This window comes from Neopsephotus bourkii, unplaced genomic scaffold (assembly GCF_033783945.1).
Source record: "Neopsephotus bourkii isolate Nb327-2 ecotype Australia unplaced genomic scaffold, CSIRO-AGI_Nbou_v1 NB_52, whole genome shotgun sequence".
NCBI classification, from domain to species: Eukaryota; Metazoa; Chordata; class Aves; order Psittaciformes; family Psittacidae; genus Neopsephotus; species Neopsephotus bourkii.
In genome coordinates this window covers 569,919-589,476 of record NW_026900569.1, presented here as the reverse complement: position 1 = coordinate 589,476, position 19,558 = coordinate 569,919, and the positions used below count along the sequence as shown (strand labels likewise).

At 50.4% G+C, this 19,558-nt stretch overlaps 1 protein-coding gene across 6 annotated transcripts in view; it reads left to right on the top strand.

Moving 5' to 3' along the window:
* ACSL6 (acyl-CoA synthetase long chain family member 6) overlaps positions 1-19,558 on the top strand; it is a 44,318-nt gene that overhangs the window by 10,767 nt on the left and 13,993 nt on the right. For 4 of the 6 annotated variants that reach the window (XM_061347996.1, XM_061347987.1, XM_061348022.1 and 1 more), the window contains exons 2-10: positions 6,462-6,682; positions 7,967-8,081; positions 9,711-9,775; positions 10,417-10,518; positions 10,662-10,761; positions 11,268-11,446; positions 11,978-12,010; positions 12,811-12,862; positions 17,353-17,426. In XM_061347996.1, the coding sequence (XP_061203980.1) occupies positions 6,462-6,682; positions 7,967-8,081; positions 9,711-9,775; positions 10,417-10,518; positions 10,662-10,761; positions 11,268-11,446; positions 11,978-12,010; positions 12,811-12,862; positions 17,353-17,426 (941 nt within the window). Of the gene's footprint in view, positions 1-667; positions 1,445-5,792; positions 5,992-6,461; positions 6,683-7,966; positions 8,082-9,710; positions 9,776-10,416; positions 10,519-10,661; positions 10,762-11,267; positions 11,447-11,977; positions 12,011-12,810; positions 12,863-17,352; positions 17,427-19,558 lie in introns of those variants that run through there. The other 2 variants (XM_061348003.1, XM_061348029.1) reach the window with 2 other exon arrangements.

Sequence of the window (19,558 nt, the reverse complement as noted above, 5' to 3'; positions counted from 1 at the left end):
ATATAAAGCAGTGGCCGTGCAGGATGCTCAGTGTTACTCAGAACCCGCTTCCTTCTGGTCCTGCTGCCAAAAGAAGCAATCCCAGACAGGATTGCACCATTCCATGGGCCAATGCACAAATGTTTGTGCTGGTGCTTGGGAATGGCCAAGTGGGAATGGGAATGGGACCAGGGGCTGCAGGCAGGAGGGCTCCTTGCACTGGCAGGACTCACTGTGCCATCCACCCATAGCTCGGGATGTGATGGAGCATCGCAGCCTGTGCGTGCCGCTGCCACAGAACCTCCAGGGTCCTGGGTTCCTCACTGGAGCACAGCCTCTGCAGACAGTGCTGAGCTCTGGTGAAATGCAATTGATATTTCAAGGCAAACGTCAGAACTTTGCCTGGCAACAGCCATCAGGGGCTGTGCACGGCACCTTCATCTTTGTGCTCTGCAGATGGGGCTGTCGGGGTGCAGCTGCCTCTTCCCGCTCCGTTCAGCGCTTCCCTTTGCGCTCTGCCCCAGATAACTATTTTTACATGCTTATTTAAACTGCTTGCTCGCTGCCTGTCACACAGTGCTCAGGAAGGGAACAGAGGATGGAACCATCACCCATCGGTGTCACTCAAACCACCCCTCCCCAAAACCAACCACAAGCATTGGAAGAAACAACCCCCAAACCAACAAACCCCATCCTAACAGTAGCTGAGATTTACGAATGATCCCAGGTACTCCTGGGACAGAGGGAGCTTTGCAGATGCTCTGCAAGCAGCTTCCAGAGCTGAACCCCAGCCCTGGCAACAGCATGGACAGGAAACAGCATCACTTCATGATGGCACATATGAGCTACCAATATAAGCCCCAGCGACCTGCACAGGAGTCGCTGGCACCTGTAAGCTCTGCCATAAGGCTGAAAGGCAAATTCTTTCCTGCTCTAGTCACCTCCAGGTGTTGTTCCCATGGGCTATGCTGCCTGACCTAGGAAGTGGGCAGGGAAGGATCAGGCTGTGGTTTCCCAGAGGAAACTGCAGCCCTGAGCTGGGTTTGGCAGAGCTGTGGGAGCCGTCCTGATAGAGCTGCAGGCAAAAGACCAAATAGGCAGAAAACCAAACAGTTCTGGGGCTTTGCTTTTCATTCTGGCTGGGTTTAGCTTGGAGGAACTGAGGGAGCCCGCTTAGTGTGAGCACACAGCAGCCACGACGGGATGAGAGGGATGAGACAAGTGTAATGAGGGACCCAGGGTTAAGTACCCCAAGTGGGTTTTGCCATCTGAACTTCATCCTCTGCAACCACTGCGGCCAACTGGCTGGTGTTTTCATCCCGATGAATGAAACCTTGTGACTCGTTCATCACATGCTGGTGCTGGGTAACGTTTTAAGGACATTTCGGCTGGTAGAGGAGCTTTCTCATCGCTGTAACTCACGGAATGGAGAGACTTCGGAGATACCAACGAGCGTTTCATTCTGGTAGGAAACTTCAATATACTTGTACAGGCTTTTAATGCTTCCGTATCCAGTCGAGTGGCAGATTGGGACCAGGATCCCGGTCTCAGCTTTCTTGTACATGAGTGGCTGCAGGGCACCGCTGCTGAGGGGTGTGAGAGGTATCTATAGGTTGGCTCAGATCCATGAGCCCAAGTGCAGGGAGGAGGCAGTGGGACTGGAGGATGGAGCTTCTGGGGGGTTTGGACTCAGCAGCTGAATAGGTGCACCCGATGCATGGGGATAAGGATGAGCTGGTGGCGTAGCTCTGAGTACGGGGCATTTCCAGCCAGCTGGATGGTGGGTTCTGCTCTTTGGAACATTACAAACATGTAAAGTAAGTTCTTAGCACAGCCACTGAATTATTTATTGAATGATTCCTCTTGGCAAGGGGCTGCTTTGCTGTAGGTATTTCAGATACTTTAAATGCCTCTATTTATGTGCAATTACAGTGCTTTTTCGGTAAAATCAGACTTTCAGGACATTGAGCTCCTTGTGAGAATTTTTCCCTTTTTAGTGGATGCTTGCAAAGATCTCGTGTATTGCAAGCACATTTCCTTGCAAATGCATTTCTCAGCAGCAGAGCAGGAGCAAGCAGAGGCCACTGCAGCTCCTCTGGGTTGCTTGGAGATTCCCTTTTGTCTGTGCCCTGCCTTTGGCATTGGGGTGCCGACAAGGAGGCTGGCGGGTCAGTGGGGCTGAGAATATACCAAGTGTATACTTGGGTGTCTGTGCACACAAACATATAGAATCACAGAGTGGTTTGGGTTGGAAGGGACCTTAAAGCTCATCCAGTTCCAGTTCCAACCCCTGCCCTGGGCAGGGACACCCCTGTCAATGTGAGCCCAATCTGCTGGGAACAGCTCATGTCCCACTGCTTGGCTGAGCCCAACCTCAACCCAGACAGGCTTTAGGAGGGGAACTGAGGTTTTCATCCATCTCCTCATCTTCTATGCCCATGCAAGCCTTGCAGAGGTTAACAGAGGCTGGCTTGGCACCGTCTCCGGTTTTAATTACAGCAGTGATTAGGAATTCATAGCCCATGGTCTCCCAGGAGCTGCCACCCTGGCCAAGTTGGGGAAAAGTCAATGGTACCTGAGCTGCATTTAATGACAGGAGCTCCTCCCGGGTTTGCTGTCCCATCCTGTGCTTGCGGGAAGCTTGGAAAGAGGAAGAGGGTAGGAACACAATAGTGCTCCACAAGCAATCCACCAAATCCCCAGATGCCCTTTGTGCACACATCAGAAACGCATTCATCACTGCAATAGCTTTCATTTAAGCTAGCAGATGGTTTCCAGTGATGCAGCACAATTAATACCCACCAGTTGTATGTGTTTGATGCTCCCTTACCCGCTGTAAATGGACACTCTCCTGTAGTGACACTGTCACAAGATGATTTGAATCCCTGTCTCAAAGCCACCTGAACCTTGTGCACAGACACTGCTTTTTGCTCTGCAGGGGAAGGTTAGGGACAATGCTCCAAACTTTGCTGGGTGCTTCCTTGTGCAAATCTTGTCACCAACCCCCTTTCTGGAAGGAAACTACAAATCTCAAGAGCGTGGGGTCTATGGAGCTGAATGTGTGAAAACAGCTTTAACAGTTCAAAAGGCTCAGGCTGATTCGCTTGAGTGAAACCCCTCTAAATCTGCCTCTCTGGATTGAGATGTTTCAGGTATATGAGTGAGCAGCCAGCGCCGTAGCCAAGGACACGGATGGGGTGATGTGGGTATGGAGAGGAGCTGTGGGTCTGCAGGCTCTGAGCCATCGCTGCACCCTGGCTGCGTTTCCTCACTGCAAACAGTTAATTCTCTCAGACACGCTGAAAAGCTGCTTATTTGGTTTGGGTTTAGTGCTCTCAAGTCAAATGTAAATAGCCTTTTTCTGGTGCCTGAATGTTGGGGTAGGGATTAGACCTTTTGCCCAGTTTCCAAGTGAAATGAATGACCTGCCTGGTCCCTGTCCCACACACTGTGGGCAGGGAGATAAAGGCAGCTCCAAGGGAGTTCTCCTTCCCGGGTAGGAAGGATGTGATCGCATGGCTGCACAGGACGGGTGAAGTTTTAATTGCCTTATGCATGTCCCAGCAGCGAGAGGCTGTTCCCACACTGCTTTATGTCACTGAACCTCCATTGACTGCACTGGAGTTACGGAATCACTTCCAGCAGGAAAAGATCAAAGTGGAACTGCACAATAGTGCTGTTTGTGACGAGGAAAAGACATAAATCAGCACTGTCCCTGTGGGATTGCCTCTTCACAAAGGCTGGTTCATGGTTCAGAGCCTGGTGTCGCTGCTGGCTACACAAGGGCTGGCTGCAGAAGCTCTCTTCACCCCAACCCTGCTGTGGGAAGCTGCCAGCCAAGTGGGGCAGCCCCAGGCTCCCACCCGTGGCTATTCCCTCCCAGCAAGGATCCAGCACTTCTCCCTTTCTCCAAACCGCCTCCTTCAGTCCCCATCATTGGCGCAGGCTGGGATCCGGGCAGCTCCAAGCCCTGATCCCATAGGAGACAAGCAGCTGCCATGGGTAGGAGGGTTCTGGGGTGTTTCTCCCACATCTCCACTGTGCTGCTCCTCCCAGACGCACCTTTCCCCTTTCCTGGCCACCTTCCCAAGCAGGTTGGCTGCCCTGAGCAAAGCAAGTCTGGGCTCATCAGGAATCACTTTAGGCGCAGAAATCAAGATGAACTGTTGCAGAAGGCATGATGGGTGAGCTTTGTAGTGCAGAAACGGGGTCAGTGACTGAAGTACGGGTCTCGGTTGAATTAAGAGGACTCAAAGGAGCTGGAAACTTCCTTTGATGGGGTAAGTTCACTCTGCTTCTGCTTCCCCACTTTCACTTACTAATCTAAGCTCAATGGATCCCAGCCTGGTTTGAGCTGAAGGGACCTCAGAGCTCCTCCAGCTCCAACCCCTGCCACGGGCAGGGACCCCTTCCACTGGAGCAGCTTGCTCCAAGCCCCTGTGTCCAACCTGGCCTTGAGCACTGCCAGGGATGGGGCAGCCACAGCTTCTCTGGGCACCCTGTGCCAGCGCCTCAGCACCCTCACAGGGAAGAGCTTCTGCCTAAGAGCTCAGCTCAGTCTCCCCTCGGGCAGGTTCAAGCCATTCCCCTTGGCCTGTCCCTACCCTCCCTCCTGCCCCCCCCCATGCTGTAGTGGTTGAGGTCAATTGTCTGCTGTGGGCTTTTGTTTGGGCAAACTTAGACACCTCCTCCATAGCCCTGTGCAAGGGGTACCCCTGTCTGGGGCTGGCCTGTGCTGGCCTCCAGAGCTGCCTTGGCACAAGCATGGGGAAAGGCTGCGGGGGGGTGCTCCTGACCTTCAACATAACCCAGACACTGTTCCCGGGAGGAAAAAAGCTGGTTTGTGTTAACATCACTGGTGCCATTGTGCGGGAAGCCCTGGCCCCTCATGGGAGTGAAGCCTCCCTGTTAATGACTCCGTGGCTCCGTAGGCTGGAGCGAGGCCAGAGGGTGAGAGGAAAGGGGCTCCTACACCAGAAAAGCTTCTTCTTTAAGGTCTTGACTGCTGTTAAAGTCATAAATAGAGCTGTGGGGCTTAACAGGAAACCTTAACTGTTTGGATCCCCTCCTCTGCAGCATCTGTTTGGCTTGTCCCTTGCAGGGCTGGCCGTTACTGGAGACTCCCTGGCAAGGAGTTGATACTGGGCCCTTACTGGTATTTACAGTGCTGCTTGTGTGCTCAGCACCCAAACAGGAGTCCCCTGAGGACAGTGTACCTTTGTACCCCAGGGGCAGAGGGATTGCTGCCCTGCTCCTCTCTCCAGGGGTGCGAAGAGTAAAGCAAGGTGCTTGGAAGGATGCCCCATCAGCTCTCACTTCATGGGTCCAGTCCCTTGCTCACAGCACAGCGATCCTGGCAGGTACAGAGGGAATGAGGGCAGAGTGTTGCCATCCTGTCCCATAACTTATCCCATCGCCATCTCCTCCGTGCACAGCCCTTGTTACAGCAAAGGAGAAAAGGTTTTCTCTTTGCTTTCAGGCTCAGTGCCAGGGGTCCCCATCAGCCTCACTGTGTCCAAGGGGCTGGGGCTCCAGCCCTTCCCACAGCAGCACCGTGGTGCTGCCCATTGGGGAATGCCCTGGCACCACAGAGCATCCGGAGGCACCGTGTCTGGTGTGGCTGCAGGGTGGGGGCCCTGCGGTGGCGTGTTCCCAGCCTGATACCAGCACTGCCTTATCCCCGCTCTGCAGTCCTTGCAGTTCCTTCCAGGAAACACTTCAGTGATGAAATGAAACTTCCTTGGTAAATCACCTATCGTTTACCCTGATGTACACCGTCAGGAACACAAGGTTGGGAGCGTGAAGGCGGTGTTTCGGAGCTGTCTGCCCTGTGTTCTGCACACAGAGGCACAATGGCTTCGCTCTGCTCCCCATGAGCCGAGGGCTTGCAGCTGGATGGTGCTGTGCTGCCTGACCCTGTGGCCACCAGCAGCTCCTGTATTGCTCAGGGAAGCCCTGAGGGCTCAGTCATAACTGGATCCCAGAGCTTGTCACAGCATCTTCCTGCTGCAGGTAACTGCAGCTGCATCACCCAATGCACATGTGTACTCAGTTGCCCTTTAGGAGCGAGCCGTCTGCTCCTGCTCACCCTTGTAGGGATGTTTCTTCCATTCTCCTATCTCTTCCATAGATGGGTTAAAACTTAAACAGGAGAAGTTTAGGTTGGATATAAGGAGCAAAATCTTTCCTGTGAGGGTGGTGAGGCACTGGAATGGGTTGCCCAGGGAGGTTGTGAATGCTCCATCCCTGGCAGTGTTCAAGGCCAGGTCGGACGAGGCCTTGGGTGAGATGGTTTAGTGTGAGGTGTCCCTGCCCATGGCAGGGGGTTGGAACTGGATGATCTTAAGGTCCTTTCCAACCTGAACTGTTCTATGATTCTGTGCTGTTCTCTCAATGTTAAGACTGCTGCAGAGCAGCGTTTGCATTGCCCGCCGAGGGCCAGCACTGGGCGCTGCCCTGACGCATCCCTATGGCTCTTGCAGAGTTCGCCGTGTCGCTGGCGGAGAAGATGCAGGCTCAGGAGCTGCTGCGGAGCCTGCGCCTGCCCGAGTTCGATGACCTGAGCCAGCTCTTCCGCAGCCTGCCCGCCTCGGCGCTCGTGGGCATCGGCGCCTTCGCCGCCGTCATCGCCTACTGGTTCGCCAGCCGGCCCCGCGCCGTGAAGCCGCCCTGCGACCTGCGGATGCAGTCGGAGGAGGTCGAGGTGAGGCCAGGGGCACCCCGACATCACTGAACCCCAGCCTGGTTTGGGTTGAAGGGATCTTAAGGCTCCTCCAGCTCCAACCCCTGCCACGGGCAGGGACCCCTTCCACTGGAGCAGCTTGCTCCAAGCCCCTGTGTCCAACCTGGCCTTAAGCACTGCCAGGGATGGGGCAGCCACAGCTTCTCCGTTCAATGCATGCCAGGGCCTCACCACCCTCACAGAGAACTTCTGCCTCACATCCAACCTAAATCTCCACTGTTTAAGTCTGAACCCAGACAATACTCCCTGACATCAGACATGCAGTGCGCTAGGCCAGGGATCTCTCCTGTCCTTAATTCACCTTTACCTGTAAACTGGAAAACTAGAACACAGCCCATTGATTTATTCTCTTGGATTCTCAGCAACAGTTTGGTCTTAGCTTTGCCATGACCCAAAGTTACAGGAGCTGCCACTGCATGGGAGAAACCATTGAAAAGCAGCCACTGATGGGATCAAATTGGCTGGTGCTTGTTTGCCGACTCTGCTGATGCAAACTCTGTAGTTACAACAAACAGGAGACCCGATCCCATGCTCAGAGCCTGAGGAGTTGTTAATTTTCTTGCCTGCAAAGGATTCTAAAGTTTAATGGAGCTGCTCTGGTTTAAAGAGCAGAAATAGATCTGAAAATTGGCTCCATTTAAATGAATATCTGAAAGTGCGATGGGAATTTTTAAAGCTTTTTGTGCTGTCCCCTCTAAAATGTCAGTGTAATTCCAACATCTTAAAATGATTGGAAGCATTCACACTTCCCAAGAGAGCTTTCCCCTGTGTTTAGGGCTTTAGTGGGGCTTTTTCTGGCTCACATCACAGTCCTGGTTTGGTCACTCTCACCCTGTGCACTCTAAACCATCTCTATTGAACCTCATGCACTTGGATCTGCAGCCTGGCCTCTGCTTTAGTCTGTCCTTCCTGTTGGACCAGATGTCCTTGTGAAGGTGGCTGTGGTACCAGCGCTGGGGATCTGTGGATCCCAGTGCAGTTGCTCCCCAGCACTTTGTTACCTATGGATTCATAATTCCTCCTCAGATCTCCTTGGGAAATATCTACCATCTCCTGTTCGGGTCGAGATCTCCACTGTTCTCCATGTTACTGGGGTGCCAACCCTAACCCTAACTCTCCCACCCCTTTGGGTGCTGGGGATGGAATATGGCATCTGTGGAGCATCCTGCTTTCTGGTTCAGGGTTTCCCCACCTCCTGCCCATCGGGTAGTGCTGCCTCACATCCTGTCCCATCATGTCACACAGGGCCTGGATGGAGCACGGCGGTCGGTGATCGGGGACAGCCCGCAGCTCCTGACGCACTACTACGATGATGCCAGGACCATGTACGAGGTCTTCAGGAGGGGCTTCAGCATCTCTGGTGAGAGCACAGTGATGAGGAGCAGTGGGAGCCGAGGAGGGGAGAGGTGGAGGATAACACAGAGTCCCAACTGGTGAGGGAGGCTCAAAGGCTTAGGGAAGCTTAGAGAGTGTAGAGGCTGAGAGTGCGGGAGCCCATAAAAGTGTGGCAGACACCAGTGGTGTAGATGCCCATTTGGCCTTCAAAGGCTAACGGAGCATGGGAGACCCAAAAAGGAGCAGGAGGCCACCAGAATGTGGGAAGCCACAAAACTGTAGAAGTCAGTTGTAGAGGCTGAAAGAATGGGGGAGGCACAAATAGTGTGGAGAGGCTGAAAAACTGCTGGAGTCCCCAGGGGTATGGGGGGGGCATGAAGAATATAGAAACAAGAGTGGGAAACTGAAGGAGATATGATTGCTAAGGAGAAAGGGAGACTAAAAGAGTACAGGAGGACAATAAAGTGCAGAAACCTGGACAGTATAGAGTCTAAGAGTTTGGGAAGCCCCAAAACTATAAAGGACCATTACATGTGGGATTAGGGTTCTTATTTGCAACATGCATTATTTTGCCCTTAATGCCATTGAATTTTACTGTGCAGCCTCTTGGTACCACAAGATCCCTTTGCTGCCACTGGCAGGTACCTCAATATCCTGAATTCTGCAGTGTCAGCAAAGCTCATCATACATTATTCAGTTCTGGAGTGTTTCTGAATTCATTACACGGGGCTGATGCGGGTGTACAACTGTGGAACGCAGCAGAGCTCTTCCTCCGCTGCAGACACTGATAGCTATTTCTCCTTGTTGCTGCCTTTTCATCAGTTACTCATACAGCTTATAGCCCTATATCCCACAACAGGGCAGGGCAAGGGCTCTGCCAGAAGCCCTTAGGGAAGCTGAGCATGGTATCACTCCATCATCCTTACCCCACGATCGATGTTATCATCAAAGAGCTCTTACACACTTGTGAGACCTCATTTCCCACTCTGAAAAGCCACGATGACTCTTCCCTCCTCTGCCATGACTATTTCTGTGTCTGCTGCTTATGATGTCCTGCCTTGTTGAACACAACAGTTGCACTGTCACATTACTTTTGGTACCATCAAAAGCCTCAGTGGAATTACAAATAGTCCACCCTGCAGCACAGGGGTAGATAAATAACTCAGGAGGAGTTTGGAGGGATGGATCTCATGCAGGTAAGCACTGTTAGCAAATGAATTAAGCATTTCCAATACCGCTCCTGTCACATAGTGCCGTGCATCATTTTCCCCTCCTCCAGAGCAGGCTGGGCTAAAAATAGCAGTTTTCACTTTGAAGTGTTTAAATCAAAAGGCAGCGAAAGCAGTGGGAGCTGCTGTTTGGGATGGAAGCCCTCGGCAGACGCGAATGCTCCCACTGCCATCAGAGAAGGGTCTTTTAATGAGGCTGATGGGGGCAAACTGCTGCTGTCCCCGCTGCAGCCCAGGGAGGAGGACTGAAGGGGCTGGGGGATCCCAGCAGCTGGTCTCCATTAGTTGCACTCCTGTGAGCTCTGTCCCAGGAGTGAGAGTCAACCCTGATAGCAACAGATTCACTCTTTGGGGGCTCTGCTGCATCCCTGCAGGTTGGTGCTGGGCAGCACCTTCACTGCATCATCTCTGCTTGTGTCTTCCAGAAAACGGCCCTTGCCTGGGCTTCAGGAAGCCGAATCAGCCCTACCAGTGGCTGTCCTACAAGGAGGTGAGCTGGGAATCAAGGAATGGCTTGGATGGAAGGGACTTTAAAACTCATCCAGCTCCAACCCCTGCCACAGGCAGGGACCCCTTCCACTGGAGCAGCTTGCTCCAAGCCCCTGTGTCCAACCTGGCCTTGAGCACTGCCAGGGATGGGGCAGCCACAGCTTCTCTGGGCACCCTGTGCCAGCGCCTCAGCACCCTCACAGGGAAGAGCTTCTGCCTAAGAGCTCAGCTCAGTCTCCCCTCTGGCAGGTTCAAGCCATTCCCCTGGTCCTGTCTCCTGTCCCTACATCCCTTGTCCAAAGCCTCTCTCCAGGTTTTATTTGCATGCACTGACCGCGAGGTTGCTGATGTGCTGTGTGAGGGCTGTTTCCCCAGCCAGGCACATCCCAGGTGCTATATAGGTGTGCTGGCTCTCAGGGACCTGCTCAATGCCATTAGCCTGCACTTGACAGTGCACTGACACACTCCAAACCCATGGGGTATTGCCAGCCAGAGGTCAGGTGCTAGTCAGCTACCGATGGCTCATGACAATGTAGAAAGTAGCAAACATGAGCATTGGAGAGCCTCCCTGTACAAGCTCAGACTCCACTTAGTCTGATATTGCTGATATTCATCTTTTTATGTGTTCTCTTCACATTCCAGGTGGCTGAAAGAGCAGAAGCTCTGGGTTCAGGCCTAATTCAGCAGGGCTGCAAGCCATCCACGAAGCAGTTCATAGGGGTCTTCGCTCAGAACCGCCCAGAGGTGAGGTTATAAACTCAACTGGTGCTGTATTAATAATGTTCCTGGCTTGTGAGCTTGCTTTAAACTTGAGCATTGTTCTCAAGTGGGTTAAAACTGTTCCCATAGCCCCTTTCTCACCCTCATGCTCTGATGTCCTCCTGCAGTGGATCATTTCCGAGCTGGCTTGCTACACCTACTCCATGGTGGTGGTTCCCCTCTACGACACCTTGGGTCCCGGAGCCATTCGTTACATCGTCAACACAGGTAAAGACAGAACTGATGTCCTCCCAGGAACCACTTTGTGGCTCAGAATGGTTCCTTTTCCTTTGCTTTCCACAAGCCGGGCGAGTTTACTCATTGTCTTGGAGTCACTTAGAGAGGTTCCTCAGGAGCTCTGTGTCCCCATGATGGGGCTGCACTTCCCACGTGCCCTTTCATGCCCCGTGGTGGATGGGACTGCTCTGGCTGTGGGAATTACTCCATGGCCACCCACTCCTGTGCTGCTTCCTATTGTGCCTCATAGATTTGTTAGCCCACATGGTGAGCGGTTTTAGCAGTTTGAACTGAGTCCCAGGACAAGCGTAGATGTCAGCCGCAGCTCTGGCACTGATTTAGATTGGGCAAAATGGCAGTGGTTTCCTAAGAGAAATGTTGGTCATGTTCTGGGATTTCTGAAGTGAATTTCAGCACTGATGCAATGCTACGAGCCAGCAGGCAGTCTGGCGTTCGGAAACAGATGTAAAGAGCTTGTTTGGGTGCTTCTCTTCCAGCTGACATCTCCACGGTCATTTGTGACAAACCCGAAAAGGCCAGAACGCTCCTGGACCACGTGGAGAGGAGGGAAACGCCGGGTCTGAGCTCCATCATCCTGATGGACCCCTTTGAAAAGGAGCTGATGGAGAGAGGGAGGCGTTGTGGAGTTCGCATCCAGACCATGCAGGAGGTGGAGGTAAGTGTGCGCTCCTTTCCTTTTACTCTGTTCTGTAGCTTCTGTAAAGAGCCAATAAAGCAAACAGGGACTTGTGAGCTGTGTGGCAGGTTCAGCGTCTGGAGAGCACAAAGGAGCAGCCTGTTGCTGATGATACTGATGCTCAGTGTGGCTGCCCCTTGGTGTTATTCCTTGTTGATAGCGGAGCCAACATTTCAAGCCTTTCTGCTCACAGAAGATATCACATACATGCTATTTAACCCTGGGAAGGGAGGTTGCTGTTTGAGACACTGTCCTCCTACATGTAGTTACAGCCTTACACTGATGAAACAGTCTGGATCCAGCTCATGCAATCCAAGCTCTACTTGAAAACCAAGGATGGATTGCACTTAATGCAAGCAGCTTTGGATAGAGAAGATGACTTAAGTTATTAGCCACAGATGTTTCTGCTGGAGCTCCCACTGTCCCTCAGTGGTTTGTGGGTTATTAGCAAGTGGGTTACACCATGGGAATCGAAGTGGAAATCATCTTTGCTGCTTTAATCTCTTTCAGGACTGTGGCCGCGAGAGTCGCCATGTGCCTGTGGTGAGTGTTGATGTGCTGCTTCTCCCACTCACAGCTGCAGCTGACTCCTACATTTACTTCAGTGCCCAAGAGGGAAAGGTTTGCTCAGAACTGTCAGTACCATCCACTGGGATCACAGAAGCACAGAATGGTTTGGGTTGGAAGGGACCTGCAAAGCTCATTCAGTTCCAACCCCCTGCAATGAGCAGGGACACCTTCAGCTAGATCAGCTTGCTCATAACCACATCCAGCCTGGCCTTGAGTGTCTCCAGGGATGGGGCATCCACCACCTCTTTGGGATGTGCAGTACTTGCTTCCTGCCCTCCTCAGTTAATGGAGATAGTTCATCCTTGCTGAGCATCTCAATGAGACAGTAATTGAATGCCATTGTTGAGCCAAACTCAGAGATACTCCTGGAAACAGCTTTGGGAAGTTGTCTCCTGCTGAGTATTCCCATGTCTCAGCATTTATGAGGAAGTGAGTAAATTATCTCAGGTTTTCCCACACACCTACAGGTACAGATGCTGTCTTTGAAAACACTAGCAAGACAAAGACTCCATCAAAGTCCTCTTACATTAAAGTATGCCCTTTGTGCACCTGGAACAAAACATAAGGGAGGAATAGAGTCAGCATCAGCTGAAGAATCCTGATAAAGACTATTATGATGGTCTTTTATATATGCCAAGGGGAAGGAGAGCTTTTTATGGCAGTGCTGAAACAGAATTGGTTTGATCTTAAAGTTTATACAATGACAGCAGTCTGCCATTGACCTGTGTGCTTTTGACTGATGTGATTTCCTTATTCTCCTTGTGCATTTCCAGCCTCCTCGACCAGAAGACCTCTCAATTGTCTGTTTTACTAGTGGCACCACAGGTAAAAAAAAGAGACATTTTAATCTCAAAATCTTAGACTAGATTATGAAATGAATTATTAATACCACCTTAATAGGTGCCAACTTGATGTTATACTGATATAGCAAGGATATTTCCATGCATTTTTAATGTTTAAGGGTATGTGTGTATATACATGTCTGTAGGCTGCAAATTACAAGTACTGGTATATTTATTTTTCACTTGCATTCCATGATGTACACTTTGGTAGAACCATTTTCCAGTTGTCTGGAAATCTGTGACATGTTTCATCCTCTGTATCCTAAGCACACCAGTGTCCCCAGCCCCAGCTTGCTTGTGTGTTGGCCATGGGGTACCGCTGGTACTCATGAGCCACTGGCCCCTTGTTCTCAGTGAGGAGCAGCATCATTTCCCTGCCTGTTCTTAGCAGACACAGCTTTCCCCTCTCTCCAGACCCTGATTTTCATACAGTTTGCAGGAATTTCCTGCTCTTGAGAACTTACCCGCAGAAAGAGACCCAGCTCTTCCAGGTTCACCTTTGCTCTTGATGTTGCCTAACGCTTGGTCCTAGCCCAGAGCATCCTTGATTTGGCCTCCACTGATCAAGGCAAGCAGAAGATGTTGCTTGACACCAAGCTGCCCTCCAGAAAGGGGAGCTGCTTGTGCTGCTCAGCCTGCAGAGAGCAAAGGCTGAAGATGAGGCTGGACAAGAGGGGACATCTTCATCTTCCATCTCCTGGAGAAGACCTGTACTGCAGGTCAGGTAGGCAACTGCTTTAACAACTCCAAATACAAACTCAAAATGTGTTAAAAGGCTTTAGGGATTTTACCTTTGCTCTTAGTTTTGAGGTCCGGGCGCTTCAGGGTACCCCAGGGCAGTGCTCGGTGTGAAAGGAGCCTGAACTCTGCTCTGTCTTAGCACTGGGAATCCCTAAAAGGAAAAGATTGATCCCAGTGCAGGATATGGACATCACAGCCTGTGTGCTGGGAGCACCGGCTCTGCCAGTGCAAAGTGGCAGGGCACAACCTGGAATGGCAGGAATCCAGAGGAGCTGTGCCTGCAGACACAGTGGGCACCATGTGTTTGTGTGGGTTTTAAAGGGCAGAGCAGTGATTTCTTTTCAGGTCACGTTTTTGTCAATATTTTTAGTTCTAAGTAAGACATTCTGACCAGAGAAGGGGTTTGATTTGTTTTGTTCACAAACGCAATATCCTGGGCTGGCTCCCGACTTTGTGCTTTTCGTAGGAACATGCCTGAAGTTACAGAAACGGGACAACCAGGGAGCATTTTGCTTTCTCCCATCCAAATCTGAGATTCCTTATCCTGCACATCATTTCCTAACAAAACACTCACAGAGCAATGCTTTGTGAGCCACCAGCCCAGCCTCTGCTGCTGGAGGACTTTGCACATCACTTCACACCTTTTCCAGGGGTTGTATCAGCGCTCTGATCTGTTTTCCATGTTGTGTTTTGATCTAAAAGGCTTGGCTTTTTATATAGCCCATCCCAGGCTATTTTTAATGACCAGATTTAGGCTTTTCTTCCAATGGATATGTTCTCAAGGGCTTTTTCAGTTCTCAAGGGCTCTAAATCCTTTTGTATGGTGTGAAACAAACCTCAGCTGGAGAGTTTGTAACCTGGAAATCGTAGAATGGGAAACAACTCCAGCTGTTTATAACAACCCCCAGAAGTCGATTTTAATGTCTGCTTTTCTTTGATAGGATCAGATGCCCAAATGCCTGCCCTGGGAGAGGCTGACACTGCTGAGCTCAGATGACAAGATGTCACGAGCAGCTTTCATTGTGGTACCCAGGAATCGTCAGCACTCGGAAGTGGGCCAGAGGCACAGTGATGCCCCCAAACCATCAGAGAAGCAAGCTGTCATTTCCTCAAGGATCCACCTCAAACCCAGTGGATAAAAATTGCTTCCCAGTGTTTCCTCACAGCCTGTCAGTGCACATCCCTGACTGCCGGCGGAGAGCAGCGCTTGCATCCCAAAATGCTGATGGATCACACCACTGAGTCAGTGCCGGAGCTGCTGCTCGGAAGACCCATTTAGCAACATGGAAAAGGTCCTTCTCTTGCTTATGAGAGCTGCCAAACCAGCCTGGCACCAGGACAAAGAGAAATTGCCATACCCGGGCTACTACCTGGCCCTGTTCTGTAACGGGACACTCACAAGGAGTGTCTGGATGAGGGAATTCAAGCTTGAGAGCAGCATTACAGGTTTGGCATTGATTTGTTTTAAAGGAAAAGCAGTGTCACTGCCAACCTTTTAATCCTGCAGTGGTAGTTCTGGGAAGGGGCTCGTAGCAAGAGGGATCCATTTTGTTCGTTACAACTACTAAAGAAGGTTGGAATTTGCAGCAATCCCCCTTCCCAAAGAGCTGCAGCTCCCATGGGAGCATGGTTTGTTCTGGAACACCTCTGTCTTTGATGCAGATTCAGTACCTCTGCTCAGAGCACCATGGCACGCCTGGAGCAGTGCGAGCATCGCAAGTCCTTCCTCTGTGTCCTGTTTGCAGCTGGTTCAGGATCCTGGACAGGCTGTGGTCTTAATGGTGCCAAAGCAGATCACTGGTGTTAGAGGTGGGATGATACAGGAGTCTGAGTTCAAAGCACCCGCAAAGCTGTGGCTGCCCCATCCCTGGCAGTGTTCAAGGCCAGGTTGGACACAGGGGCTTGGAGCAAGCTGCTCCAATGGAAGAGGTCCCTGCCCATGGCAGAGGGTGGAGCTGGATGAGCTTTATGGTCCTTTCCAACCCAAACCAGTCTGGGTTTCTATGAAATCTTCCAGAAGAAGGCTGCAGAGCTGTGCCAAGGTGCAGGAGCCAGATCTGCCATTGGTATAGGTGGTAGGCACAGTTTTGAACTTCCAAGCCAGAACTGAGCACATCCTCTTCACTGCGTGACCTGCTGGTGCCAACATGGAAGAACTCGTGGTATGCTGCAAGAGTCTGGTTATGGGTGGAATTGCCAGGGCTGAGCATGTGTATTTGGCTAAATACAACTTGGTTTCTGGATCAACCAGCATTGGTTCATGGAGCTTTCCTGATGTCTGGATCCATGTGTGCTGTGAAAATAAGTGCCTGTAAATGAAACCTGCCTGTATGAGCTGGTGCCACAAGCCTGAGGTACAACACGTTGGGGCAGGAGCCTAACCGAACATCAACACGACAAAGCTGTCAGCCCCAGCTTCATGTCTGAGCTTTGGATGAGGATGAACATGAGAGCAAAACATCCCCTGTGCACCCTGTTTATCTGCAAGGATTTGGGACCGAGTTACTCCCAGGCACTTGGGACACCAAGCATGGGTTTTCAGTAAAATACACTGTGTACAAAATGTCTTGATGTAGTGCAGTAAATGCCTGCAATGATGACTACTTCTGCTTGGGCCTTTATTTAACTATTGGCAAGGCTGAGTAGAGGCAGTGTCAGGGAACAGGCAGGGCACAGGGATCAGCAGCGAGCTGGGCTGTGCCACGTGGGTGCCAACAGACCCCAAACCAAGAGGATTAAGATATGTCTCCCTGTGCTGAAACCAATACACAGAACACCGCTGCCCCCTTCCTAACCTGAGGAAACCAGAGCAAAATCTCTGCTGGGTTATAGTTTTGTTGCATCCATCATTAGCTGTAACAGGATTGCAGAGCTCCTGGGGTATCCCAGTGCTGGGGCCATGAAAGGTACCTACGGGCAAAGCTCCTCTGATCAGCTTCCGCATGGCATAGCAGGAGCTACGCTGCAGTGGCGTGATTGAATTAAACCAATCTGCTTAAAAGCACGCTGGGGAGAGAGAGGCTGGCTCTATAATCTTGATTCGAGCTGACCTGCACCTTCTTTTCAGCAATAAACCCTCTGAGGGTGATGGAAAGGGACAGTGCTGTGGCAGGAGGATGTGCAGAGTCCTCTGAGCCAGCACTATAAGCAGGGAGTTTTGGATGGAACCATTGGCTCTTGTTGGTGGAGATTTCACTGTCTGCTGCCTGACAAACACAGTATTTTGGTGTATGAACAGGGCCTTCTTGTAGCCTGATTTTTACTGTGTATTGCCTGTTTCCTGCAGGGATAACAGGGTTATCCAGCACAGGGGCTAAGTAAGAGCTTGACAGCTTTTTAAATGGGGTTGCTTGGTACTGAAGATCATTCTTAGTCAAAATCTGTGTGAAACAAATCCTATTGCAGAGGCTGGGAGCAGCCAGCGAGGTCTGACGGCCGTGCTCATCGAACTGCTCCACCCCAGTGCTCTCACAAATTGCAGTTGGGTTGTTCCTGATGGAAAGTGTTGTTCAGAGTCTCCAACAGAAATACCTGTGCTTACAGCATCACTTTATGACGCTCTGAGTGCCGCACTAAATGCTGTCGGTGCAGGTCACTGCACGGAGATGACTGAGAAAGTTATGGTTTCGAATGCAGAATTTAATGGTTTAACCCTTTCTGTTGCGTTTTTTTGTCGAGCTTTTGGAAGTTTCCCTGCTGCTCATCTGCCCAATCTCTCTCTGTTTCCTGCAGGGAACCCCAAAGGTGCCATGCTGACCCATGGGAACGTGGTCGCGGACTTTTCGGGCTTTCTGAAAGTGACGGAGGTGAATACCCTGCTCTAGAAACCACTGCCCCGTGCAGGGGGCCGGGGGGTTAAGCTGTGTCCTGCATGGGCTTTGTGGAGAGGAAAGGTGCCTTTGCAGATGAGGGGTGAAATTTCTCTTCCTCGGAAGGCCAAATCCATAGAAATGGGAGCTTAGAGCACTGGAGGGCATTAAATCCCCTTTCCAGCAGTGGCTCCCTGGCTCTGTAGGGCACAAAGTGCTTCTGAGGAGCAGTGTTGGCTCCTGCAAACCAATTCATTAACTCCTTTTGAAGAATAAGGAGAGCAAACGAGCACCATGCAAGTGGTGCTTGGAAAAGCGTAGAGGGTCCGCTTGTGCTCTTTGTGTCCCACTGTGCCCATACAATGTCCTTACTTGCTTAAGCCTCTCTGCTTATAAAGTACATATCTATATATACGTAAAATATAGAAGTTTTTTACCAGAATGATTAATTTCATTGATACCAAAGTATATATTACTTTCTGTAGTACCTGTTAAAAAAGCATAGCACTGGCCAAGTACCTGTATAATGTTTTAGGCAAAGCGTAAACTTGTGTTTAGAAATGATACAGGAAGCAGAATTGCTTTAGCACAGCATGCTAAGGACCTAACAAATATACAGAACCTATTTTTTGTATTTGTATGGCAATTATTATTGGATTGCAGTTATTATTGTATGGAATTATTGTTGGATTTATTATTGGATTATTGAATAGAATTATTATTGGATTACAATTATTATTGTATGGAATTGCCATACAAATTCTTATTATAATTTGTATGGCAATTCCATAAAGCAGTGACGTACACACGGGTGGACAATCTGTCACCTTATACCCTTTGCTGGTCTTACTGTTGGTGGTGAAAATGCTGCAGTCTAGTTATCCTAATCCTTGAACTTTCACAGATTTCCAGACCTGTATTGTAAGGAATGTGATGTGAGGAGACTCTCTGAACTCATGTGCTTGAGTATTTGAAGGCTTGTGACTCCAGTAATTCCCAGTATGAAATGCCAACAGCTTGCTGCAGCCGGCCCTTGGGCTTCACAGCATGGAGCTGTCATTGGCATCAGAGGCAGCGAGATGCTCAAATGAAAGCTGGTGCATAGATAGGTCTGAGCTTCAAAGGGCAGGAACATTTATGTTGGAAGAGAACTGGTTTAGAGGGAGCTGGGGCAACTTGGCAGCTTCCAGGACTGGCCCCCAGACATGAGTTTAGCCTTTGCTGATGGCAATGAGATACTTTGGCAATGAGATACTCTGATTAATCTTGGAGGTATCAGATGGAGACAGAAGTCTGGTGTAAGTGGCTGCACATTCAGTCCCCAGAGTGGTGCTGGTGGGAATGCAAATGCCTGTAGCTGGCCCCCACGAGTAGGGCAATGCGTAACCACAGAAATGCAATGGAGCAAAACGCAACAGGTTTGGAAGCAGTAAATCACCAAAATCAAGATACGTAAAGCTGAGAAGCCCTGCAGATCTGCTGCTCACACACTCCTGTGCCAGTTTTGCTTAGCTCAGTGATTCTGATCAATAGAACAGTTTTTGAAGTGACCCTGGAGCTCTTATAAGGTTGTTCTCCGATGCTAAGAAGCTGTTTTCATTCTGCATTTAACTGGACATCTGTGCCAACTGTGAGGCACTATTCAATGTCATCACTTTGGTCTGATTTAAAACAAAATCGTTTATGATCTGGGCACTTAAAGCAGTGTTAAAGACAAAAGCAGTGCACAGCTAGTGATGCTAATGGGTTTGCATTCCTGTGCTTGCAGAAAACGAGGCCAACCTGAAACCATGTATAATCAGATCTGCAGCGCCTAATGGCTTAATTCAGGCTGACACAGGAAATCATATGAAATGGGATGCTGAAAACACCCATATTGTCAATCATGTTTGACTTCGCTAGGTAATGGGTGGGAGAATATCCTCTAGTCTGACTTGCCCAGATTTAACTCCAATAGGATATTCCCTAAGGCAGTATCTCCTGTGCCTCCCTTCAGTGCCATGTCCCAGGCCATGGGTTATCCATTCCATCACAGCAGTGGAGATAAAAAGTGGGTATAAACTGCTAATACTGTGGGCTAATAGATTTTATACCCATTTTCCTCTAACCACTGGCCCTGGGGCAAGTTA